The sequence below is a fragment of the Erpetoichthys calabaricus genome, chromosome 13 (genome assembly GCF_900747795.2).
Source record: "Erpetoichthys calabaricus chromosome 13, fErpCal1.3, whole genome shotgun sequence".
Lineage (NCBI taxonomy): Eukaryota > Metazoa > Chordata > Cladistia > Polypteriformes > Polypteridae > Erpetoichthys > Erpetoichthys calabaricus.
The window spans coordinates 62,608,775-62,628,619 of record NC_041406.2 but is presented as its reverse complement, the minus strand read 5'-3'; the positions used below and the strand labels follow the sequence as shown (position 1 = coordinate 62,628,619).

At 40.6% G+C, this 19,845-nt stretch overlaps 1 protein-coding gene across 1 annotated transcript in view; it reads right to left on the bottom strand.

The window, feature by feature from the left end:
* pdk4 (pyruvate dehydrogenase kinase, isozyme 4) overlaps positions 1-19,361 on the bottom strand; it is a 77,159-nt gene extending 57,798 nt beyond the window's left edge. Inside the window, exons 1-4 of the mRNA XM_028817061.2 lie at positions 19,000-19,361; positions 14,500-14,641; positions 9,124-9,195; positions 2,071-2,255 (exon numbers count right to left, since the gene is read on the bottom strand). Of these exons, the coding sequence (XP_028672894.1) occupies positions 2,071-2,255; positions 9,124-9,195; positions 14,500-14,641; positions 19,000-19,117 (517 nt within the window). The 5' untranslated portion in view covers positions 19,118-19,361. The remainder of the gene's footprint in view (positions 1-2,070; positions 2,256-9,123; positions 9,196-14,499; positions 14,642-18,999) is intronic.
* Between the last annotated feature and the right edge of the window lie 484 nt (positions 19,362-19,845).

Genomic DNA, 19,845 nt, shown 5'->3' with positions numbered 1-19,845 from the left:
GCCAGAAGGATAGCCTTACCACCAGCCTGGAGATGTTCATCCTGGATATCAAAGATCCCTACAGCCTTCCCTAACCTCAGCTGGTTCACCACATGTGCAATCTCAGTCAGACTGGGTTGCTCACAGCTAATTGGAGGATCAGAGTTAAGAAGTGTGGACCCAGAGATATCCAACATCCTAGCTGGAGGATCAGCTTTAAACAGCTGCTCAAAGTATCCAGCTCAGCAGGTCACAACTGCAGTGTCATCCATAAGGACCATTCCATCAGCTGCTCTGACGGCGACTCTCCGAAGAACAGATTTGGATGTGAGTAATGCTTCAATTCCTCTGGTACAGACCAGAGTTGCCATCAAGCAGTGCACTGCTACTCCTCTCAGTGATATCCAGAGTACCCTGAGAGATGAAACACTTCCTTCTTGGAACACCGGCAACACCACCACAACCCTTAGCAACCTTCAGGATCTTGTCACGGAAGGTCTCCCACATCACATTGGGATCAGCAGTTGCACCGAAATCCGTAAGTTCCTCACACAAACTGCATGGAAACTCGTCATAAGTAGCCTTATCTTGGAGTCTGGCCAGGTACAGCCTCATTTTCCTAGTATGGGATTACCTACTGGAACTAAGCTGAATCTTCAGATTAGCAACAACAAGTCTGTGGTCAAAATTCACAAACTGGGCACTTCTGTAGATTCTGCAGTTTTGTAAGAGCATCCAGCATCTGCCCACGAGGATGTGATTGATCTCCTTCACTGCACAACCAGTATAGGAGTACCAAGTCCAAAAATGTGGCTCAGGGCGCTGGAACCAGGATCTAGCGATTTGCAGCCCCTGACCTTTTGCAAAGTCAAGGAACATGGCGTCACTTTCACCACAGTCACCAGACCCATGGAGACCGAGACAATCCTTGTAGCCAGTCAGTGTCAGTGGTCGCACTGAAGTCACCCATGATCAGAGGAGTACCACCTCGCGGGCACCCATCAACCACCGAACAAAGTTGCGAATAAAATGTCTCCCTCACTGAGACATCACTCACTACAGTCGGAGCATACACTGAGACAACAGACAAGGCACCCAGAAAGTGCCGAAATCTGAGACTCATAATATGCTCATTGAAAGCAGTGACATCGGACACAATTGGAAGAAGCCGATCTGCTACAGCAACAGCTACTCCCTGAGTATGACAGCCATTAAAGCGACAGACCAATAAAAGGTGTGCCCACCTACAGAGATCTGGCCAGTCCCAGGTCTGCGCACCTCACAGAGTGCCAACACTGAAATGAGGAGTTACGCAGCTCCTCCGACAGCCAGAGAGACAAGATGTTCCACACGTCTACCTGGATGGGCTGCCTTAAATTTGGACCCAAATGCTGCCATGCAGCGGGCGACACCTCAGCACCACACCAGTTCTGATTCCCGACAGTCCTGACACTATTGGCTCTCCAACGGCTTTGACTCGTCCGGGGATGGGGCTCCCGAGGCCTTTCCACCATCCCCTTCATAATGCGAGCACTGCAGAGCTACTCCCCGGAGAGCAGAAATGAGTCCTGTCTGTCATCTCAGCGCTGTGTCAAGTTTTTTTACGGTGGCTGGAATGCCAATCCTGCCACCAACCCCTATGATTTCCCTGCAAGTTGGAGGACCGCTTGCAGGGCTGGATGCAGTTCAACATCAAACCCAGGACTTAGCACAAAGTGATAATTAGCAATTAAAAAATTGCTGACCAGGAGGATCCTATATTCTTCACAGCTGCAGATGGCAAATAAATACATTTGTATGTAGTACATAGCACTTTAAAATAACATTTTACACTTAACTAAAATATTATTAGTAAAATATACAATTGGAAAACTTGCATATCAACTTTAAAGACAATAATACAATATTCATACTTAGTTTTGCCTGTTGTCAACAGATCTTCAGTAGTTTAAGCTGTATATGACATAGGTCAAACAGCTGCATTTTGTTATGTCATTCCTTGGAGTGGGAAAAGATTTTGATTTCAAAACAGAAGAAATATTATCTTAAGATGTATAATTACAAGATACTGTATTGCTTTGCATCTCTTACTATGCTGGTTTATGAGCATGCGGATAGAAATTCGGCTCATGTAAAAGCGATCCAGGAAGTACTGGACGTTTTGGTTGGTGACTGGATCCACTCCAAAGGCTTCTTTATATTCAATCACACCCTGAGCCATGGTGGGCACCACATTGTTATGTCTGTTTCTGATGTTGATAAGAACCTCTGTAAAACTAAACGTGAAAAAAATATTACATTAGTATAACCACTTAACTAAATAGAAAATGAAAAATGTATTAAGACTTAAACATTATTATATGCAAATATCAAATAAAACCTGCAAAATCTGTAACATTTATTGTTTATATCTAAAATACCTTAGACATTCTAGTCAGCAATAAAAAGCAGCCTCTAAAACAGGATTAATAATTTATAGAAAATAAAAAAGTCTGAAACATTTGAAAATGCTGAAAGGTCTCATTACTAGCTGGAAAAATACTACTTAAGGTTGTTTAGTTACTTGCTTCACTCAAATAAAATTAATAATATTGTTTATTTGCTGTCTTGTACTAAAATGGAATTATAACATTACTGAATTAAAAATTGGACTAGCAATCATGGAAACATAGGGAGAGAGATTGAGAGATATCTACATATCTCTTCTACACGGTGGTGTGCTGGGGAGGCAGGCTCTATTGTAGGCATGGAGCTGGACAGTTTGACATCCGTGGCAGAGCGACGGGCGCTCACTAGGCTCCTATCAATTATGGAGAATCCACTGCATCCACTAAACAGTGTCATCTCCAGACAGAGGAGCAGCTTCAGCGACAGACTGCTGTCACTGTCCTGCTCCACTGACAGACTGAGGAGATTGTTCCTCCCCCAAACTATGCGACTCTTCAATTCCACCCAGGGGGGTAAACGTTTACATTATTCAAAGTTATTGTCTGTTTTTACCTACATTTTTATTAGTCTTTAATTTAATTTTTTTTTTTTTTGTATCAGTATGCTGCTGCTGGAGTATGTGAATTTCCCCTTGGGATTAATAAAGTATGTATGTATGTATGTATGTATGTATGTATCTATCTATCTATCTATCTATCTATCTATCTATCTATCTATCTATCTATCTATCTATCTATCTATCTATCTATCTATCTATCTATCTATCTATCTATCTATCTCCTTCCTGTTTCGCTGTCGCTGTGCATGCTGGGTGGTTGTTTCGCGTGTTTGCGAGTGTGCCTCTTGGTGGACGCGGTGCGGTGAGTGTGGTTTTTCTTTTTTCTTCTGATATTCTACATTCTTATTTCTATCTTTCTTTGGCGTAAACAGATAAAACTTGTTTTGTACTGAGTGGCTTAGGCCACGGCAGCCGCAATGGCTGCGAATCTTGAGCGTCTAAGCCGCCGCCATGGGATTAAACTTTTATCGGAGGAGTTTGTCCCTTTGGAGGCGGGGGTTTTGGCGGTAGGCGAAGTGATAGGCTGTGAAAATATCAAGTCAGCTTCACGAATGAGCGGGTCTATCGTTGTTTTTTTGAGCTCTGTGGATTTAGTTCCCATTGTGGTTGAGAAAGGGGTTGTTATAAATGGCTCCTTTGTACAGGTTTCCCCTTTAGCCGTCCCGTCACGCAGAGTGACAATTTCGAATGCGCCGCCATTTCTCAAGAACGAAATTTTAGCAAAAGAGTTGGAGCGGCATGGACGTTTAGTTTCAAAAATTCGACATATTCCTTTAGGCTGTAAATCGCCGGATTTAAAACATGTCCTGTCTTTTAGGAGACAAGTTTATATGATTTTAAACAGAATGGATGATGAATTAAATGTGGCTATGAAGTTTAGAGTGGAAGGTTTTGATTATGTGATTTTCGTCACTTCGAACGAAATGAAATGTTTTGGGTGCGGGAGTGAAGCCCATTTAATTAAACAGTGTCCTGAGAGACAACATGGGCACAAGAAAACTGACCATGCAGACAAAGAAAAAGAGGGGCAGGAAGTGGAAGGTCGTCAGGTAGTGGCTGATGGCGCGGAGGCGCAGGGTGTTAAGAATATAACTACCCTTAGATCTGAAAGGCTGGAGGATCAGGTGCCTCCCAGAGATGAGCCGAATGAAGGCGGTAACGAGACGGTAGGTCAAACAACAGCTGCAGCAGAAAGTGTGTGGGGAGACATTGACATGGACGAGGGAGGCAGCAATCAGCCTGAGGAAAAAAGTGAATTTAAACGCCCTGCTCAGAAAAGGCAAAGGTGAAAGAGAAGAGCGGGCGCGTAAGAAACTTGTTTTAAGTCAGGGCTCGGGGGTCATTGGAGAGGATCCCGCCTATGGTCCTTGTCAGGAGGAAGTTCCCGTCTTCGCGGAGACGGCCGATGACGGTTCAATTGCGGGGAATGTCGGGGAAGAGACCGATGACGGTAATATCTCTGATGGGTCTGCTGCCTCGGAGCCCCCAGAATTAAAAGCCAGGGGGGGTTACAGCGCTCAGAGTGTAAAAGGTTTTTTGGTGAACACCGCAGGTAAAAAGGGGGTGGACGTGGCTGAGTTTTTCCCTGACATTGAGCTCTTTATATCGTCTGTCCGCGGGTTGAGGCGGGACAAAGCAGCCTCCGCGATGTTTGATGTTAAAGAGCTCGTGAGGCTCAAGAATTTAACAAGTAAACTGAGGAAACAGTCCAATTTAAACACCTCCTAATGGCTAAGCCCCCTGTTAAATCCACTCCACAGTATTTGTGGTGGTCCCTGTGTTTCATTGTGTGTTCATCTTTATATTCAGGTATCATGACAAGTGTACAAATAGGAACCCTTAATATTAATGGGGGGAGAAGTGCTGATAAGAGGGTCGCACTTTTTGATTTTATAAGACAAAAAGATTTGAATATCACCTTTCTACAAGAAACTCACATTGATGAGCAAAATCAGTGGGAGTGGAGCAGGGATTGGAAAGGGGACATTTTTTTTAGCAATGGGACAAATGTTAGTGCTGGAGTGGCCATTTTATTTCTTGGTGGGCTGCAAGTAGAAGTTTGCAGGACTGATGAGTTGGTGAAAGGGAGACTCTTGAAAGTGACAGTAAAACTTCAAGGCAGTGTTGTCACTTTTATTAACGTGTACGCCCCGAATGAGGGTGAGGAGAGGCTCCGGTTCTTTAACAAATTAAGAGATCTTTTATCAAAGTGTGACCCTGAGGAAGTGGTGGTGTTAGGAGGGGATTTTAATTGTACACTTGACTCAAGGATGGATAGAAACAATGGACTGGAACCGCACCCTCGCTCAGCGCGAGCTCTAGGAAAAATAATTAAGGACTTTGGGCTGGAAGATGTATGGAGGTCTAAAAATGGGGCCTGTCGGCAATACACGTGGGGGAGGACGAGTGGAAACACGATCTCAATGGCGAGACTCGATCTTTTTTACAGTTTTAAGCACCTGTTAGGTTTATTTAAAGTGTGCTCTATTGTGCCTACTGGTTTCTCCGACCACAGTCTGGTGTTTTGTTCACTTCTTTTTAACACGTACAGACCCCGTAGTCCATACTGGCATTTTAACACACTCCTCCTCAAAGATCAGAACTTTAAAGAGTTATTTGTTCATTTCTGGGGAGGTTGGAAGGCTATGAAGAAGGAGTTCACCAGCTTACAACAGTGGTGGGAGGTTGGGAAGAGTCACATCAGGGCTTTGTGTCAGGAGTATACCAGAAATGTCACCCAAGTATTGCAGTCAGAAATGGCAGCTCTGGAAAATCAAATAGCTGAGCTTCAACAACAACTAGAGGAGGGTCCAAATGAGCAGCTGCAGGCGAGCCTGACTACTGCTAAACTGGGGTTGGCCCACCTGCTTGAGACCAGGGCTCAGGGGGCTTTAGTGAGGGTCCGCTTTCAGCGGTTGACTGAGATGGATGCACCAACGCAGTACTTTTTTGGTTTGGAGAAGAAAAACTCGCAGAGTAAACTCTTACATTGCATAAGAACACCCGATGGCAGAGAGACACAAGAGCCAAGTGAAATAAGGCAGGTGGTCCGTGAATTTTATGAACTTTTGTTTGCTGCAGATGGAGATGGTGGCAGTGACGACCAACAGGTTTTTTTGCAGGACTTACCACAGCTTCCCAACACAGACGTGGCAGATCTAAATAGTGAAGTGACCTTCGCAGAACTCACCAAAGCCCTGGGACAGCTGAACACAGGGAAGGTCCCGGGAATCGATGGCATTCCAGTGGAATTTTACAAAGAGTTCTGGGATGTCATTGGTCTGGACTTGCTAGAAGTGTTTCGGTGGAGTTTCAAAAATGGTTTGTTACCACAAAGCTGCCGTAGAGCTGTGATCACGCTGCTGCCGAAGAAGGGAGACTTGTGTCTCATTAAGAACTGGCGGCCAGTGTCTCTCTTATGCGCAGACTATAAAGTTCTCTCTAAAGCCTTAGCCAACAGGATGGTCCAAGTTTTAGGGAGACTGGTGCATCCTGATCAGAATTACTGCGTGGCTGGCAGGTCCATTTTTAATAACATTTTTTTAATTCGAGACATTTTAGCTGCTGCAAAACTGTTTGGTTTTCGGACTGGTCTTATATTTCTTGACCAGGAAAAAGCTTTTGATAGGGTCAGTCACTCTTTTTTATGGAATACCATGAAGGCTTTTGGGTTTGGGGAATCTTTTATTAATTATATTCGATTGCTTTATAGTGACATTTCTGGTATAATCAAGGTCAACGGTGGTTTGTGCGCACCTTTCAGCGTCAGCAGAGGAGTCAGACAGGGCTGCTCTTTGTCCGGTATGTTGTATGCTCTGGCGTTGGAACCTTTCCTGGTGCACCTGAGGAAGGTGCTGACTGGTCTCACCATCCCCAACTGCAACATGGACCCTGTGAAAGTCACGGCTTATGCTGATGATCTCGCAGTTGTCATCTCAGGCCAAAAGGATTTGGACAAACTAACTGACTGTCTGCGGAATTACAGTAAAGCGTCATCGGCCAAAATTAACTGGAATAAAAGCAGTGCAGTGCTGGTTGGGAACTGGACAGGATGTAGTCCTCCTCGACTGGAAGGGGGTTTGCAGTGGACCACTGGGGGGTTTCCTGTACTTGGGAGTCCATCTCGGAGATGACCACTACATCCAAAAGAACTGGGAGGGTCTGTTGGACAAGGTTACAGCTCGGCTCGCTAAGTGGAAGTGGATACTCCCTCAGTTATCTTATAGAGGACGGATGCTGGTAATTAATAACCTGGTGACCTCCAGCCTGTGGCACAAATGTATTTGTCTGCAACCTCCACCTGTGCTTGTTCAGCAGATACAAGAAGCAATCATGGATTTCTTTTGGAATGGTACCCATTGGATACGGAAGGGCGTTGTATTCTTGCCGTTGGATGAAGGCGGACAAGGACTTATTGACATTACCAGCAGGATTGCTGCTTTCCGCCTTCAGACCATTCAGAAACTGCTGTACCCTGTTGAGCAGAGCCAGTGGATGAACTTGGCCGTACTTTTCTTTAAACAGGCCAGGCATATGGGACTTGGTAAAAGTTTACTGCTCTGCCATTTTGATAAGATCGGGACTTTACATGTGCCAGAGTTTTATAAAAGCCTTCTAGCAGCGTGGCAACTGCTGTTGATCAAAAAGGACTGTGATGACCTTTCCTCTTTTTGGGTCCTTAATGAACCGCTGCTCTACAATCCTGCTGTTGGCACTGCTACTGGACTTTCTGAAAACTTTATTCATCATTTCATAATACATAGAATAACCACAATAAAGGACATAATTGACTGGGAAAATTACACTTGGAAAAGTGCACAGGTGGTAGCAGAGGAGACAGGAGTGCACTCAGTACGCCTCATGGAGAAGTTTCTGTGTAAGATAAGATCATCACTGGACAGGGAATCCATGACACTCCTGCACAGAATGTTCACCTCACGATTGAAACCAAATGATGAAACACCTTTTCCAACGCTTACTGTATCTCCAGCTGTTGAACTGAGGGACAGTGAGACTGAAGTTTTAGCCTTACGTTCTCTTGAGGCGTTATCTCTGCCTACGGTGCCAGGGAAGCAGCTCTACAGGATCTGCGTGAAGGTGAACAACCTGGAACAGCTGAGGACACGAAGTCACGACACACCTTGGAGAGACAAACTCGGAGCCCCTCAAGGACTAAACCCCGCCTGGAGGTCGTTGTACAAGCCACCATTGGCCAGTAGGGTGGGAGACCTGCAGTGGAGGTTGGTGCATGGGATATTAGCAGTGAACTCCTTCTTATCGATTATATGTCCGGGGGTTTCTGATTGCTGTCCTTTTTGTGGTCTGAGGGAAACTGTGTTTCATGCTTTTATGTACTGTGAGAGACTCAAGACCCTCTTTAGTGTTATAGAAAGAATAGTAGAAGGGCTGGGGGTCCCGTATAATAGCATGGTGTTTGTGTTTGGGGTGAGAATTACAAGACAAACTAGAGAAAATATGAACTTAATTAATTTTATTATCGGGCAGGCAAAACTGTCAATATGGAAGACCCATAAAAACAAAATTACTGGGAGTGGGATTGAAGATGTTATTGTTTTTTTTAGAAAAGTGTGTGAAAGTAGAATATTAGTGGATTTTAATTTTTATAAGTCTACAAATAATTTAGCACAGTTTAAAGAAGTGTGGTGCATAAATAATGTACTTTGTAAATGTGATGAAGATTATTATTTACAATTTGTGCTCTGATTTTGGTGTTTTGTTTTTTTACTTATTTATAACTTTGGGATAATAAAGAAATATGAAGGATAAGTGGGATTGGAGGGTGGAAACAATGGGAGGGATTAGATAAATATATATATATAGATTTTATTCTAAAGAACAATTTGAGTATGTAATGTTTAGAAACTGAATATTCATAAATAGGAATGTGTGTATATGTTTTCTGTATGACTTAAGATTGAGTTTGGTTTACTGTTATGATTTATTTTCTGTGTTTATTAAATAAAGTTTGTTTTTAAAAATAAAAAAAAATATATCTATCTATCTATCTATCTATCTATCTATCTATCTATCTATCTATCTATCTATCTATCTATCTATCTATATTTACAAAGACATTAGAAGAATTTTATGAGCATGACAACAATGAAATAACTTACTCTGATAAAACCTTTTGATCTTCAGGATTCTTTTCCAGAAATTCTACCATTTCCATTAGACTCTGTGAGTACCTGTTACCAACAAAAAAAACATTTAAAACAACTATTGCACTGGCCGAAATGTTGGTACAAACATCAAAAAAGTATGTTTGCAATATTCAATTAAATTACTAAAGAGAGATTATGCTTTCATTGTATTCTATGAGTAAATGCATCTGTTTCTTTAAAAACACAAGAGTATGATCTTTAGTGTAGTTTCTACGTTTTAATATTAGGCCTCTTTTGTCTGTGACTCTGCCAAGAAAAACAAAAAACATTTTTAAGACCTTTTAAAGTTAAAGGAATACTCCACCCAAAAATGTTTTGTTTTTTTAATATGTTACTTACCCCTTGTACTTTGTAATGGTGGCCAAGCAAAAATCTAATTTTCTCATGCACAAAGAAGAGAAAAAAAATGTATGACATAATACTGCAGAAGCAAATAGTAACCAATGTTGTACAATGGCAAAAGATCTGAAAAACGTCAATTTGAAAAAGAAAAAAATCTCACATTATTAATGTGACATAATCCACGTGTCAGTTAATCCAGTCGTATACTGAAAACGTGCAAAACAAACATTTTTCCGATATACTGTTAAATACTGGAGTTACTTCTGGAATATTAAAGCCTCATTTGATTTGACTTTTTGAACTAAAGACAGGACTCTTGAGACGATAGATGTGTCTTCTATTCAAAAAGTGACTCAAATGAGGCTTTATTTTACATTTTATGTTGGCACCGAATACTCCAGAACCAACTATTTAACAATACTTTAGCAAAAAAGCATCCATTACTTGCCCTTGGACAAAACTAGTCACTATCTGGTCCAGTTCAATTTGATTCTTCTTTATGTTTTGTTCTCCATTAAAAAAGAAGATTATATTTTTTTCTTTGTACTTAAGTTGAATTTCTATGTAAGTCGGAACAGGTACATTACTTTAATAAATGTTATTGTTGACCGACTGTAACCAAGTGCTCTGTCAATAAATGATGGAGTTTCACCTCTTTCTGACCTTTTTATTATTTCTACTTTATTTTCAATGGTGATGGTTTTTCTCTTCTTTACTATAGCACCAGCACTTGCTTCAGATTTGTGTTACAGGGTGAAGACAAAAGGTTAAGATGAGCTCTTCTGTACAGCACTGTACACGTTATCACAGCAGGAAGGCACCAGTCATCAACACGTCTGATGTATAGGGTGGTCCAGATCTAATTATGCAATTTTCATCACGCTATAACTTATTCAGTTTATTACATACAAAATCACCAGAAAAATCGTGGACCATCGAGAAGTGTGCGAACTGACGACACAAAGAATCGTCTTCGCGCCTAACTGGAATCGTCCCCGCGTAAATCAAAGTTATCCAGACGATCTGGATCTGCAGAATTAAATCTGGACCACACTGTACTGACAAGAGACAACTTTCTGCTATGTGCGTAACAGTACAAGCAGGCTTGCTATTGAGAATGAATAGGGGCAGCAAGGGGCGGTTCATCATCATCCTTCTGCTGATACCAACATAGGAGAGACATCCCCACCCACAATTACAGCAGCGCAAGTGAGCAGAGAGCTGAGGAAACTTCGTGCCAGCAAAGCAGCAAGTCCAGATGGAGTATCGCCACGACTGCTGAAGGTCTGTGCATCAGAGCTGGGGGGTCCTCTACAGCGCATCTTCAACCTGAGCCTGGAACAGGGGAAAGTCCCGAGGCTTTGGAAAACATCTTGCATCACCCCAGTCCCAAAGGTATCACGTCCTGGTGAGCAGAATGACTTCCGGCCTGTCGCTCTAACATCACATGTGATGAAGACCATGGAGCGGCTGCTGCTTCACCACCTGAGGCCACAGGTCCAACACGCCCTCGACCCTCTGCAGTTCGCATACCAGGAGAAGGTGGGAGCGGAAGATGCCATCATCTATATGCTACATCGATCCCTCTCCCACTTGGACAGAGGCAGTGGCGCTGTAAGAATTTTGTTTCTAGACTTCTCTAGCGCCTTCAACACCATCCAACCTCTGCTCCTTAGGGACAAGCTGACAGAGATGGGAGTAGATTCATACCTGGTGGCATGGATCGTGGACTATCTTATAAACAGACCTCAGTATGTGCGTCTCGGGAATTGCAGATCTGACATTGTGGTCAGCAACACAGGAGCGCCGCAGGGGACTGTACTTTCTCCAGTCCTGTTCAGCCTATATACATCGGACTTCCAATATAACTCGGAGTCCTGCCACGTGCAAAAGTTTGCTGACGGCACTGCTATCGTGGGCTGCATCAGGAGTGGGCAGGAGGAGGAGTATAGAAACCTCATCAAGGACTTTGTTAAATGGTGCAACTTAAACCACCTACAACTGAACACCAGCAAAACCAAGGAACTGGTGGTGGATTTTAGGAGACCCAGGCCCCTCATGGACCCCGTGATCATCAGAGGTGACTGTGTGCAGAGGGTGCAGACCTATAAATACCTGGGAGTACAGCTGGACGATAAATTGGACTGGACTGCCAATACTGATTCTCTGTGCAAGAAAGGACAGAGCCGCCTGTACTTCCTTAGAAGACTGGCATCCTTCAACATCTGCAGTAAGATGCTGCAGATGTTCTATCAGATGGTTGTGGCAAGTGCCCTCTTCTACGCAGTGGTGCGCTGGGGAGGCAGCATTAAGAAGAAGGATGCCTCACGCCTGGACAAACTGGTGAGGAAGGCAGGCTCTATTGTTGGCATAGAGCTGGACGGTTTGACATCCGTAGCAGAGCAACGGGCACTCAGCAGGCTCCTATCAATTATGGAGAATCCACTACATCCATTAAACAGTGTCATCTCCAGACAGAGGAGCAGTTTCAGCGACAGACTGCTGTCACTGTCCTGCTCCACAGACAGACTGAGAAGATCATTCCTCCCCCAAACTATGCGACTCTTCAATTCCACCAGAGGGGGTAAACGTTGAACATTATTCAAGTTATTGTCTATTTTTTGCTGCTGGAGTATGTGAATTTCCTCCTGGGATTGATTGATTGATTGATTGATTGATTGATTGAGTGAGTGAGTGAGTGAGTGAGTGAGTGAGTGAGTGAGTGAGTGAGTCAGTCAGTCAGTCAGTCAGTCAGTCAGTCAGTCAGTCAGTCAGTCAGTCAGTCAGTCAGTCAGTCAGTCAGTCAGTCAGTCTGTCTGTCTGTCTGTCTGTCTGTCTATCTATCACCAGCCCACATCACAGTCACCTCCACTACCGTATGTGTCCGCCACACCACCGTCCCCATTCAACACGCAGCCATCTGAGGCACACTACAATGCTACCCCACGCCTCCCCGTTCACCCTCAATGGCCTCCGTTCAGCCACAACAGGGTCACCACTTGCAGCATTACCAGCCGCCCACCTAGAACGAACGGGGCAGCCGTGTGTGGTGGGCGGGCAGTGAAACCGCATGCTGCCGGGAGCCGCCCGACGGACATTACACTGCGCAAGCAGCAAAATCGACCCCCTCCAGCCTCTGTCCAGCCACCGCTTGCAGCCAATACTATCCACCTGCAGGGAGCGGCAGTTACTGAGGCGCATGCGTCGCAGCTCCGGCCCCGTTCGTATGTCGTAGGTCAGGTGTCCGTAACCTGGGGACTACCTGTATTCCTTTAAGGAAGCAGCCTACTTGCTTTTTTTTTTGAGAAAGCTGATTTGTTTTGCTCATTTGTACCCAGATTTGAACTTTAGGAAATGTCAGTACCTTCCAGCATAAACAAAGACAATGTACCTGCTTTACTGAACAGAAAAACAGGATCCAGCTATGCTAACACAATTACAAAGTTTCTCTAAAAATCAACTGGCAAGTAAACATGACAAATTAAGGATGAACTAAGAGAGTTTACCATTAGGACACTGAAATAATGGCTCCCAAAAATGGAGCTTTGAAGTCAAATGTGAATAGTAAAATATAAATCTGTCAGTTTAAGTAGTAAAAGCTATTTATGAGTATTACTAATGCCTTAAGCTATAGTTTAAATCAATTTTATAGCATATTGGAAAACAAAGTATCAGTTTCTAAAAAAACATGTAATATTTCTGTGCAATTCCAAACTTTTGAACAACAATTAATATTAATGACAACCAGGACCGGAGTTGGACACGCCTGGTATATATCAATTGGCCACGTGAAACTGTGTTCTAAAGTAAAGTTTTTTTTTAAAGTATATTTTAAAAATACTTTGTATTTTTTTTTTTTTTTACAGCTTAACCCAAATTTTAAAATGTACGGTACCTGCATTCTAGGACCACCCATTCCGCCTTCCCCCACAATTGCTTTGACATGATTGGGGGTTCATGGCTATTAACAGGGAAGACGTGAGTAGTGCCCCTTGGATGGCATGGTGTACCAGGGATGCTGCAGTAAGACAGGGGGTTTTGGAGTTGTCTGTTATTTGCTTCAGAACCATTTTGTTAATGGTACTGAGGTCCGAAAGCAGATATAGACACCAAACTCAAAATTGTAGTATCTGTCTAACACTACATGTGTGTGAGGCAGCTGACAGAGACTGTTTTCTCTGCAGTTGGCAGTGCTTTGGGCTCATTAAATTGGATAAAGTGTTGCCAAGTTGCCACTGAACCCAGGCGAGCCATGTGAAGCTGGGTTGTTAATAAAACTGTGCAGGCAAAGTAGTAAGTAGATCGCAGAGGTGTTATGGGAAATCCATGCAAAGGTGAGATTCAGATCTGGAGCAGTGTTTGCAACGTCAGTTCAATATAGGGAAACAGACAAGAGACCAGTATATCTGCAGCTTCACACAAGAAGGTCCATCTGCTCATTTAGAAATGATGATCACCCGACAGACATGTAATGTGATTTTTCTGTTACTATTGTCAAGGTCTCTATAGAGCAAAATAACAAGGGTACCGCAGAGTAAAACAAATCTCACAACAATGATTTGCTATTTTTCCTTCTTAAAACAACATGGATACACTGTACTGCAATTTTTGTTTAATCTCACAATGCAGATCAATACTTAATAACATTTCTGGCTAGAATAATGAATGTATCTGCTACGTTTTTGGGTATTTTCTATCATGTATGGATGCTGGGCTCTATACAGCCCTATTATAAGCTGCAAAAACAAAATAATTTTTTAAATTTATAAGACAAGTTTCACTTTAGAACAAAACTTTATGTGGCAAATTAATAAACAGCTTGATTGTGAAGAAACAACTTTGACTTGAAAAATACTGAACTTATCCTTCAACTATTCCAAATTGCCAATTAATAATTAACAAAAATAAAAATACAAAAAGAGAACAGAAATAAAATGGGCATACAAAGGTGTTAAGAAAATATATTGGATACCAAATTACACTTACCAGCTTTGAAGAAGCTGCAAAGATGGTGTACCAAGTAACTTGTCTGGAAGGAAGTTAATTTCCTTCATAATGTTAGCAAGCCTAACTGGAAGCTCCTGTCTTAAAAACACAAAGGATGTCTTCTCACAAGCATTAGCTGATCCTGGTAAAAAAAAAAAAACAGGGTGCATTATTAATCTTAAAGTACTACAAAATGTGCAACCGAACAGATTAAGTTACACTGTCGTGTTAGTGATGTCACAAACTGGGTCAAACTGTTACCTTATTGCTCCAGGGAATTTTTTAGAATTCCAGGCTAGTCAGATTCTGTATGCTCCCTTTCCAAAGTATGTCTATAACACAGTAGCTCTCCTCTAAAATCTTAGAGATGTGTATGTTAATTATATAAGGTTAAAAGTTACCAATGAATGTAACTGTGGTTGTGTGTGAGTGTCCCCAATGATGAACTGGCATCCTGTCTCAGGTTTGCTCCCAATGTTGCTCAATGATGCTCTGGCTTCATGCAAGCACAAAAGTGGAAGGTGTTTCAAAAACGGGTGGTGGAATTTTATGCCATGGTAAACCAAAAAAAAAAATTATAAAAAAAAATATCCATTTCAAGAAATATTTCAAATTGCATTTCTGCCTCACAACCTTTACAACTTAGGTTTAATTAAAGCACCCTGTTGTTTTATGTTTACAATTTGCATATACTCCCTGTATATGTGTGGCATTCTATTAACTGGCAATTCTAATTTGAGCCATTGTGTGTGAGTGGACCCTGTAATGACCTTGAGACCAGTGTATCTGCCATAGGCTGCAGTCCCATGTGACCCTAAACTAGGTCAAGTGAATTTAATAACATTGTTTATCTTCCAAAACTACTTAGTTCACTTGAACATTATCATGCATTTAAGAAATTTGATTAAGTGCTACTATAAACTTTAATAGATTCACCGTTTTATAAAGTACATTTCATAATAAACATCATTTTAAAATAATGAGAATCAACAGTAAAATGTGATCGGTAAGTGCTACAAAATGTAACAGAACAACATATACTTTGGAAAAACAGCATGACTTAATATGATTTTGTGTGCACATTATTCACACGTAGCACTCCCCACTCTCCTCCTTCACTAAGTAATTGAAAATTAGGTTGACTGGTGACTTCAAATAGGCCACAATACAAAAGTGCTCATGTGAAGACAATGTGATAGTACAGACCATCTGATAGGCTCCAGTTACCAGCCATCATGTGAAGTAATAAAAGGTACAGAAAATGGATGAGCTGAAGTATGTTCATGAAATAAAACTACATATCTGATTTTGGGGTATTTTACTTCCACTGGTTGTTTAGGGGTGATGCCTTACAGCTATAGAATTCTAAGTTCAAATCCCAGCCAAGAAACTGGAGTTTTCATTGTCTCCTAATACTGTACCTATGTGGGCATTCTCTGTGAACTCAAAGATTCTACATTGGTTAACTGATGTACCTAAACTGGAGTGCTCTCATCGTGCACAGTTGTACCAGCCTTGTATATGATCCTGCGGAGATGTGCCCCTGGTCCTCACACAACCGAATTAGACAAGGTAGGTACAGAAAACTGAAAGAAATGATTCACAACCATACAGATTTAAAAAAATTCTAATTAAATGCAGAAGATCTTTACAGTAGGGACACAACTGCTAGTAGTCCATTAGTCTGGGGTTTACTCAACTTCCAGCTGGACTACTATAGTGTTCAATTTTGATGTAATCTGGCATAGTTGAGAATGTAATTGGTAGGGATTTTTCATGATCAAGATGCAGCATAACATATAAAGGTAAGTGTAATTAAGCAAAATGAACCTTAACATTGAATATAAATATCTGATTCACTTTTTTTCTAAGACTGCTATTCATGTAGTGTACTTATTAAAAATGGTTATTTTCAACTATTTCTACCTTCACTTTGGTGGATAGGATTCTCATACTTTTGCCAAAAAAATTTAAATGTTACACCTTCCTTTGATTAATTGCAATTACTGTATATTCTGCTCTAATGTTACTTTTAAATTTAATTTTGAAAAGTTAGAACATAACATGGGGATATGCAGAATGGAGGGACTCTTAACTGGGACTTTTGTAGAGTGTGAGAGGTTTGAAATTTTCAATGTGGATATACTGAATGACTAGATAACAGTACCACGATTTCAAACTGCAAGTCTAATCTTGGTTAATAAAAATGTAACTACAGATAACATTAACTGAACGCTCAATAGACATTAAATGGAAAAACATTTCAGGTTTCACTAGTCAAAATGGAATTATAAATAAATGTAAAAATAATTCTCGCCAACCAAAATGTAATTATTGATACTTTTGATAGGAATTTTAATTAGTCAAAATATGACTACAGATAATATTAAGAATTGGCATGAATAATATAGGATGAGACAATTAATGTTAGATTGGTTTGTCGTATACTGAATGTGTAAATGGCTTCACCATTAAATATGTTGAATCAATATCATCTTAATATTTATGTTATGTTGTGCAGAAAGGAGATATACAAATGTGCCAGGATGAGCACATTTTTCATTATATTAGTCTGACTGACTACATAAAGTATGTTTTATATTCTAGCACTATACATGTACTACAAAAGCATAATTACAGAATTAATAAAACACAGGTAAACTGTGAAATACAACATATGGAACGGTTACAAAGAATTGTGATGTTAATCAAAAGAAAACAAAAAAATACAGAGCATCAACTGAAGGTCTTAACCTTACTACTCTTATGTATTTTACATATCTTAAATATCACAAGGAAGGGAGGAATGAAAATGTAGTTCAATTTATTGGTTTATAATGCTTTTTGAGAGAATGTGCTCTGCCAATGTTTGAATCCTGCATACAATCTTTAAATATACATATAAGTCATATTTCTCTCCATCAATCTGTGAAAAAGCCATATGCAGATCTGCATTACAAACGAGTAGTGCCAGCACCAGTCCTGCCAGAAACCTGCACTAGATAATCCTCCAAATGGACTCACATACATCAATCCAGTTTAGAACTGTCAATGAAGCTAAATGCAAGAGACTGCTGATGACAGTGCAATACAGTGCACAAGACTGTTGTATCCTACACTCTTAAAAATACTGGTTCCAAAATGGCATTTTACTGGGTGGTATGGTTCCTTGTTGAAACACTGAATGAGAAAGAATCATTTCATTCTGTGAAGGGTTTTTTGCATATGAAATTGGGTCTTTGAGCTTTGAATGGGTTCGTAAAATGTGGACAAAAGAGAACAGTAAGCAGAAATCTTTAATGTACTGTATAGTAGGCTACCTAGCAGGATGCTGACATAGCAAGAAAGACTGAATATGGCCTGTGTTAGGCAGACAGTTTTTTTTTTAAATCAGAAACTCATTGGTATTTCGTAAATTTATCATCACCTATTCTTAACTAATTATAGAACTTGTTATTGATCTAAATAAATAAAGGATCTTTCCCGAACCTTCATGTGGATGATCTTTTGGGAACCACTCTAGCACTTTTATTAAGAGTGTAAAGTCCAGACATAAAACCCTGAAAAGCACAGAAGATGACACTTTGTTTAATTTCATTTAGACAGACTAAGGAATAAGTTTAATTAGCGCAGTTGAGTATATTGCAAGATTCAGTGATGATAAAGTGTAAAATGTTTTAATGCAACAGGAAATACAGTCTACCTGACAAATGACATGTACAAACAAATATATATTTGGAACTTGTAAAATTGGGTTCACCAGTACACAAACTGGTAAAAACAAAGACATTGTGTATTCTTCCAACCCCTCATATCCAGTTTAATTAAGAAAAAAAAAACAAAGAATTCCAGCAAAATGACACCAGCACTACAGAGATATAAAATGAAGATTCACTTAAGTATCCTACCAAACCATCCCAATTAATTCGAATTAAAAATGTTAAGTCACTTCCTAAAAATATAGTTTCATCAGATATGCATATGTAAAGTGGTGAACAATAACGACTGAAAAATCTGCCAGATTGTACTCGGTGTTTCTTGTCTTGTTTATAAAATAAACTAAAGTTTAAATTTGCCCAGAGGGATCTTTTTTTTTTTAAGGGACGAATATCACGGCTGTTTCTGCATTTCACCCAATGGGCAAGCTCGCCACCTCACCATATGCAACCACAGGAAAACCTGCATTAATAAGTAAACTGCATAACAGTCATACTCTGGGACGTGCTTCATTTAACTATTATTTCTGTAATCAAATATTTATTGACGCTATTACGCGGAAAATTAAACCAGGTAATGTATATACTGACCACCCCCACCTCCCTCGACATCGGAATTGTGTACTTTTATCTAGAACACACAATTCGTTAGCCCTCTCAACAAGTCGGTTTTGATCCTTATAGTTACATTAAAAGATAAATGTAAATTCGTCACAATGTACGCAAATCCTCCTAACACGTGTATATCAAACGAAGAAAAAAATAAAACAAACTCATGCTTTACCGAAATCTAAGAACTGCTTCATGGATAGTGGTGATGGAGAATACTTGGAGAATTTTTCGACATGCCGTGGAATATTTGCCAAAATTACATTTTTCATTAAGAGACGTGCAAACTTCATGTTTCCTACACCCAGGCTCCTTTAAGGAGTCTTCGTTCTTCAAGCATGGGGTAAAAGACAGTCTAACTTTCAATTTCCACGTCTACTCAGTAAACAGACGAGTACTTTAATCTCTCCGTTTAAGTAAAACCCTTATCAAACTGTTAAAAAAACATATCCAGGCTGTGTCCTTTACGAACTCCGTCCAACTCTCCAAATAAGCTTCTGAAAATATTTTAAAACGCTGCTCTTGCTGAGCAACATGACTGACGGAATTGTAAGCCAATCATCTTAAACTTGACTCCTGCGTACCTTCTAAAATTGAAGTATCCACCAATCACCAATGAGGGAGGGAGCAAGCCCAAATGGCCTCCGGATGTTATTTTATATTCAGCGACTATTAGGAAAATAATTAAATAAATGCACAAAATTTCGCACATCCACAATTTGAGCGGTAAAATTACATTATGCGGATTTTTACATGTTGTCTGGAAAGAATATGACAAAAAAATAATTTTAACTAAAATTGTAAAGGTATGTCAGTTTCAGCTGTAGCTTTCAGTCGGGCATGTCAGTTTGTAATTCGACCTTTGGTCATTTATTAATTTTTTCCCACGTTCTGTGGTTGGTTGATTTGCATGTATTGCATTAGTTCTGTACACAGGTTTTCAATACTGAGTGTAGTAACTATCTTTTTATCTTTCAATAGCAAACTCCATCCAAATAAGAAGATCTGAATCATACAGTGA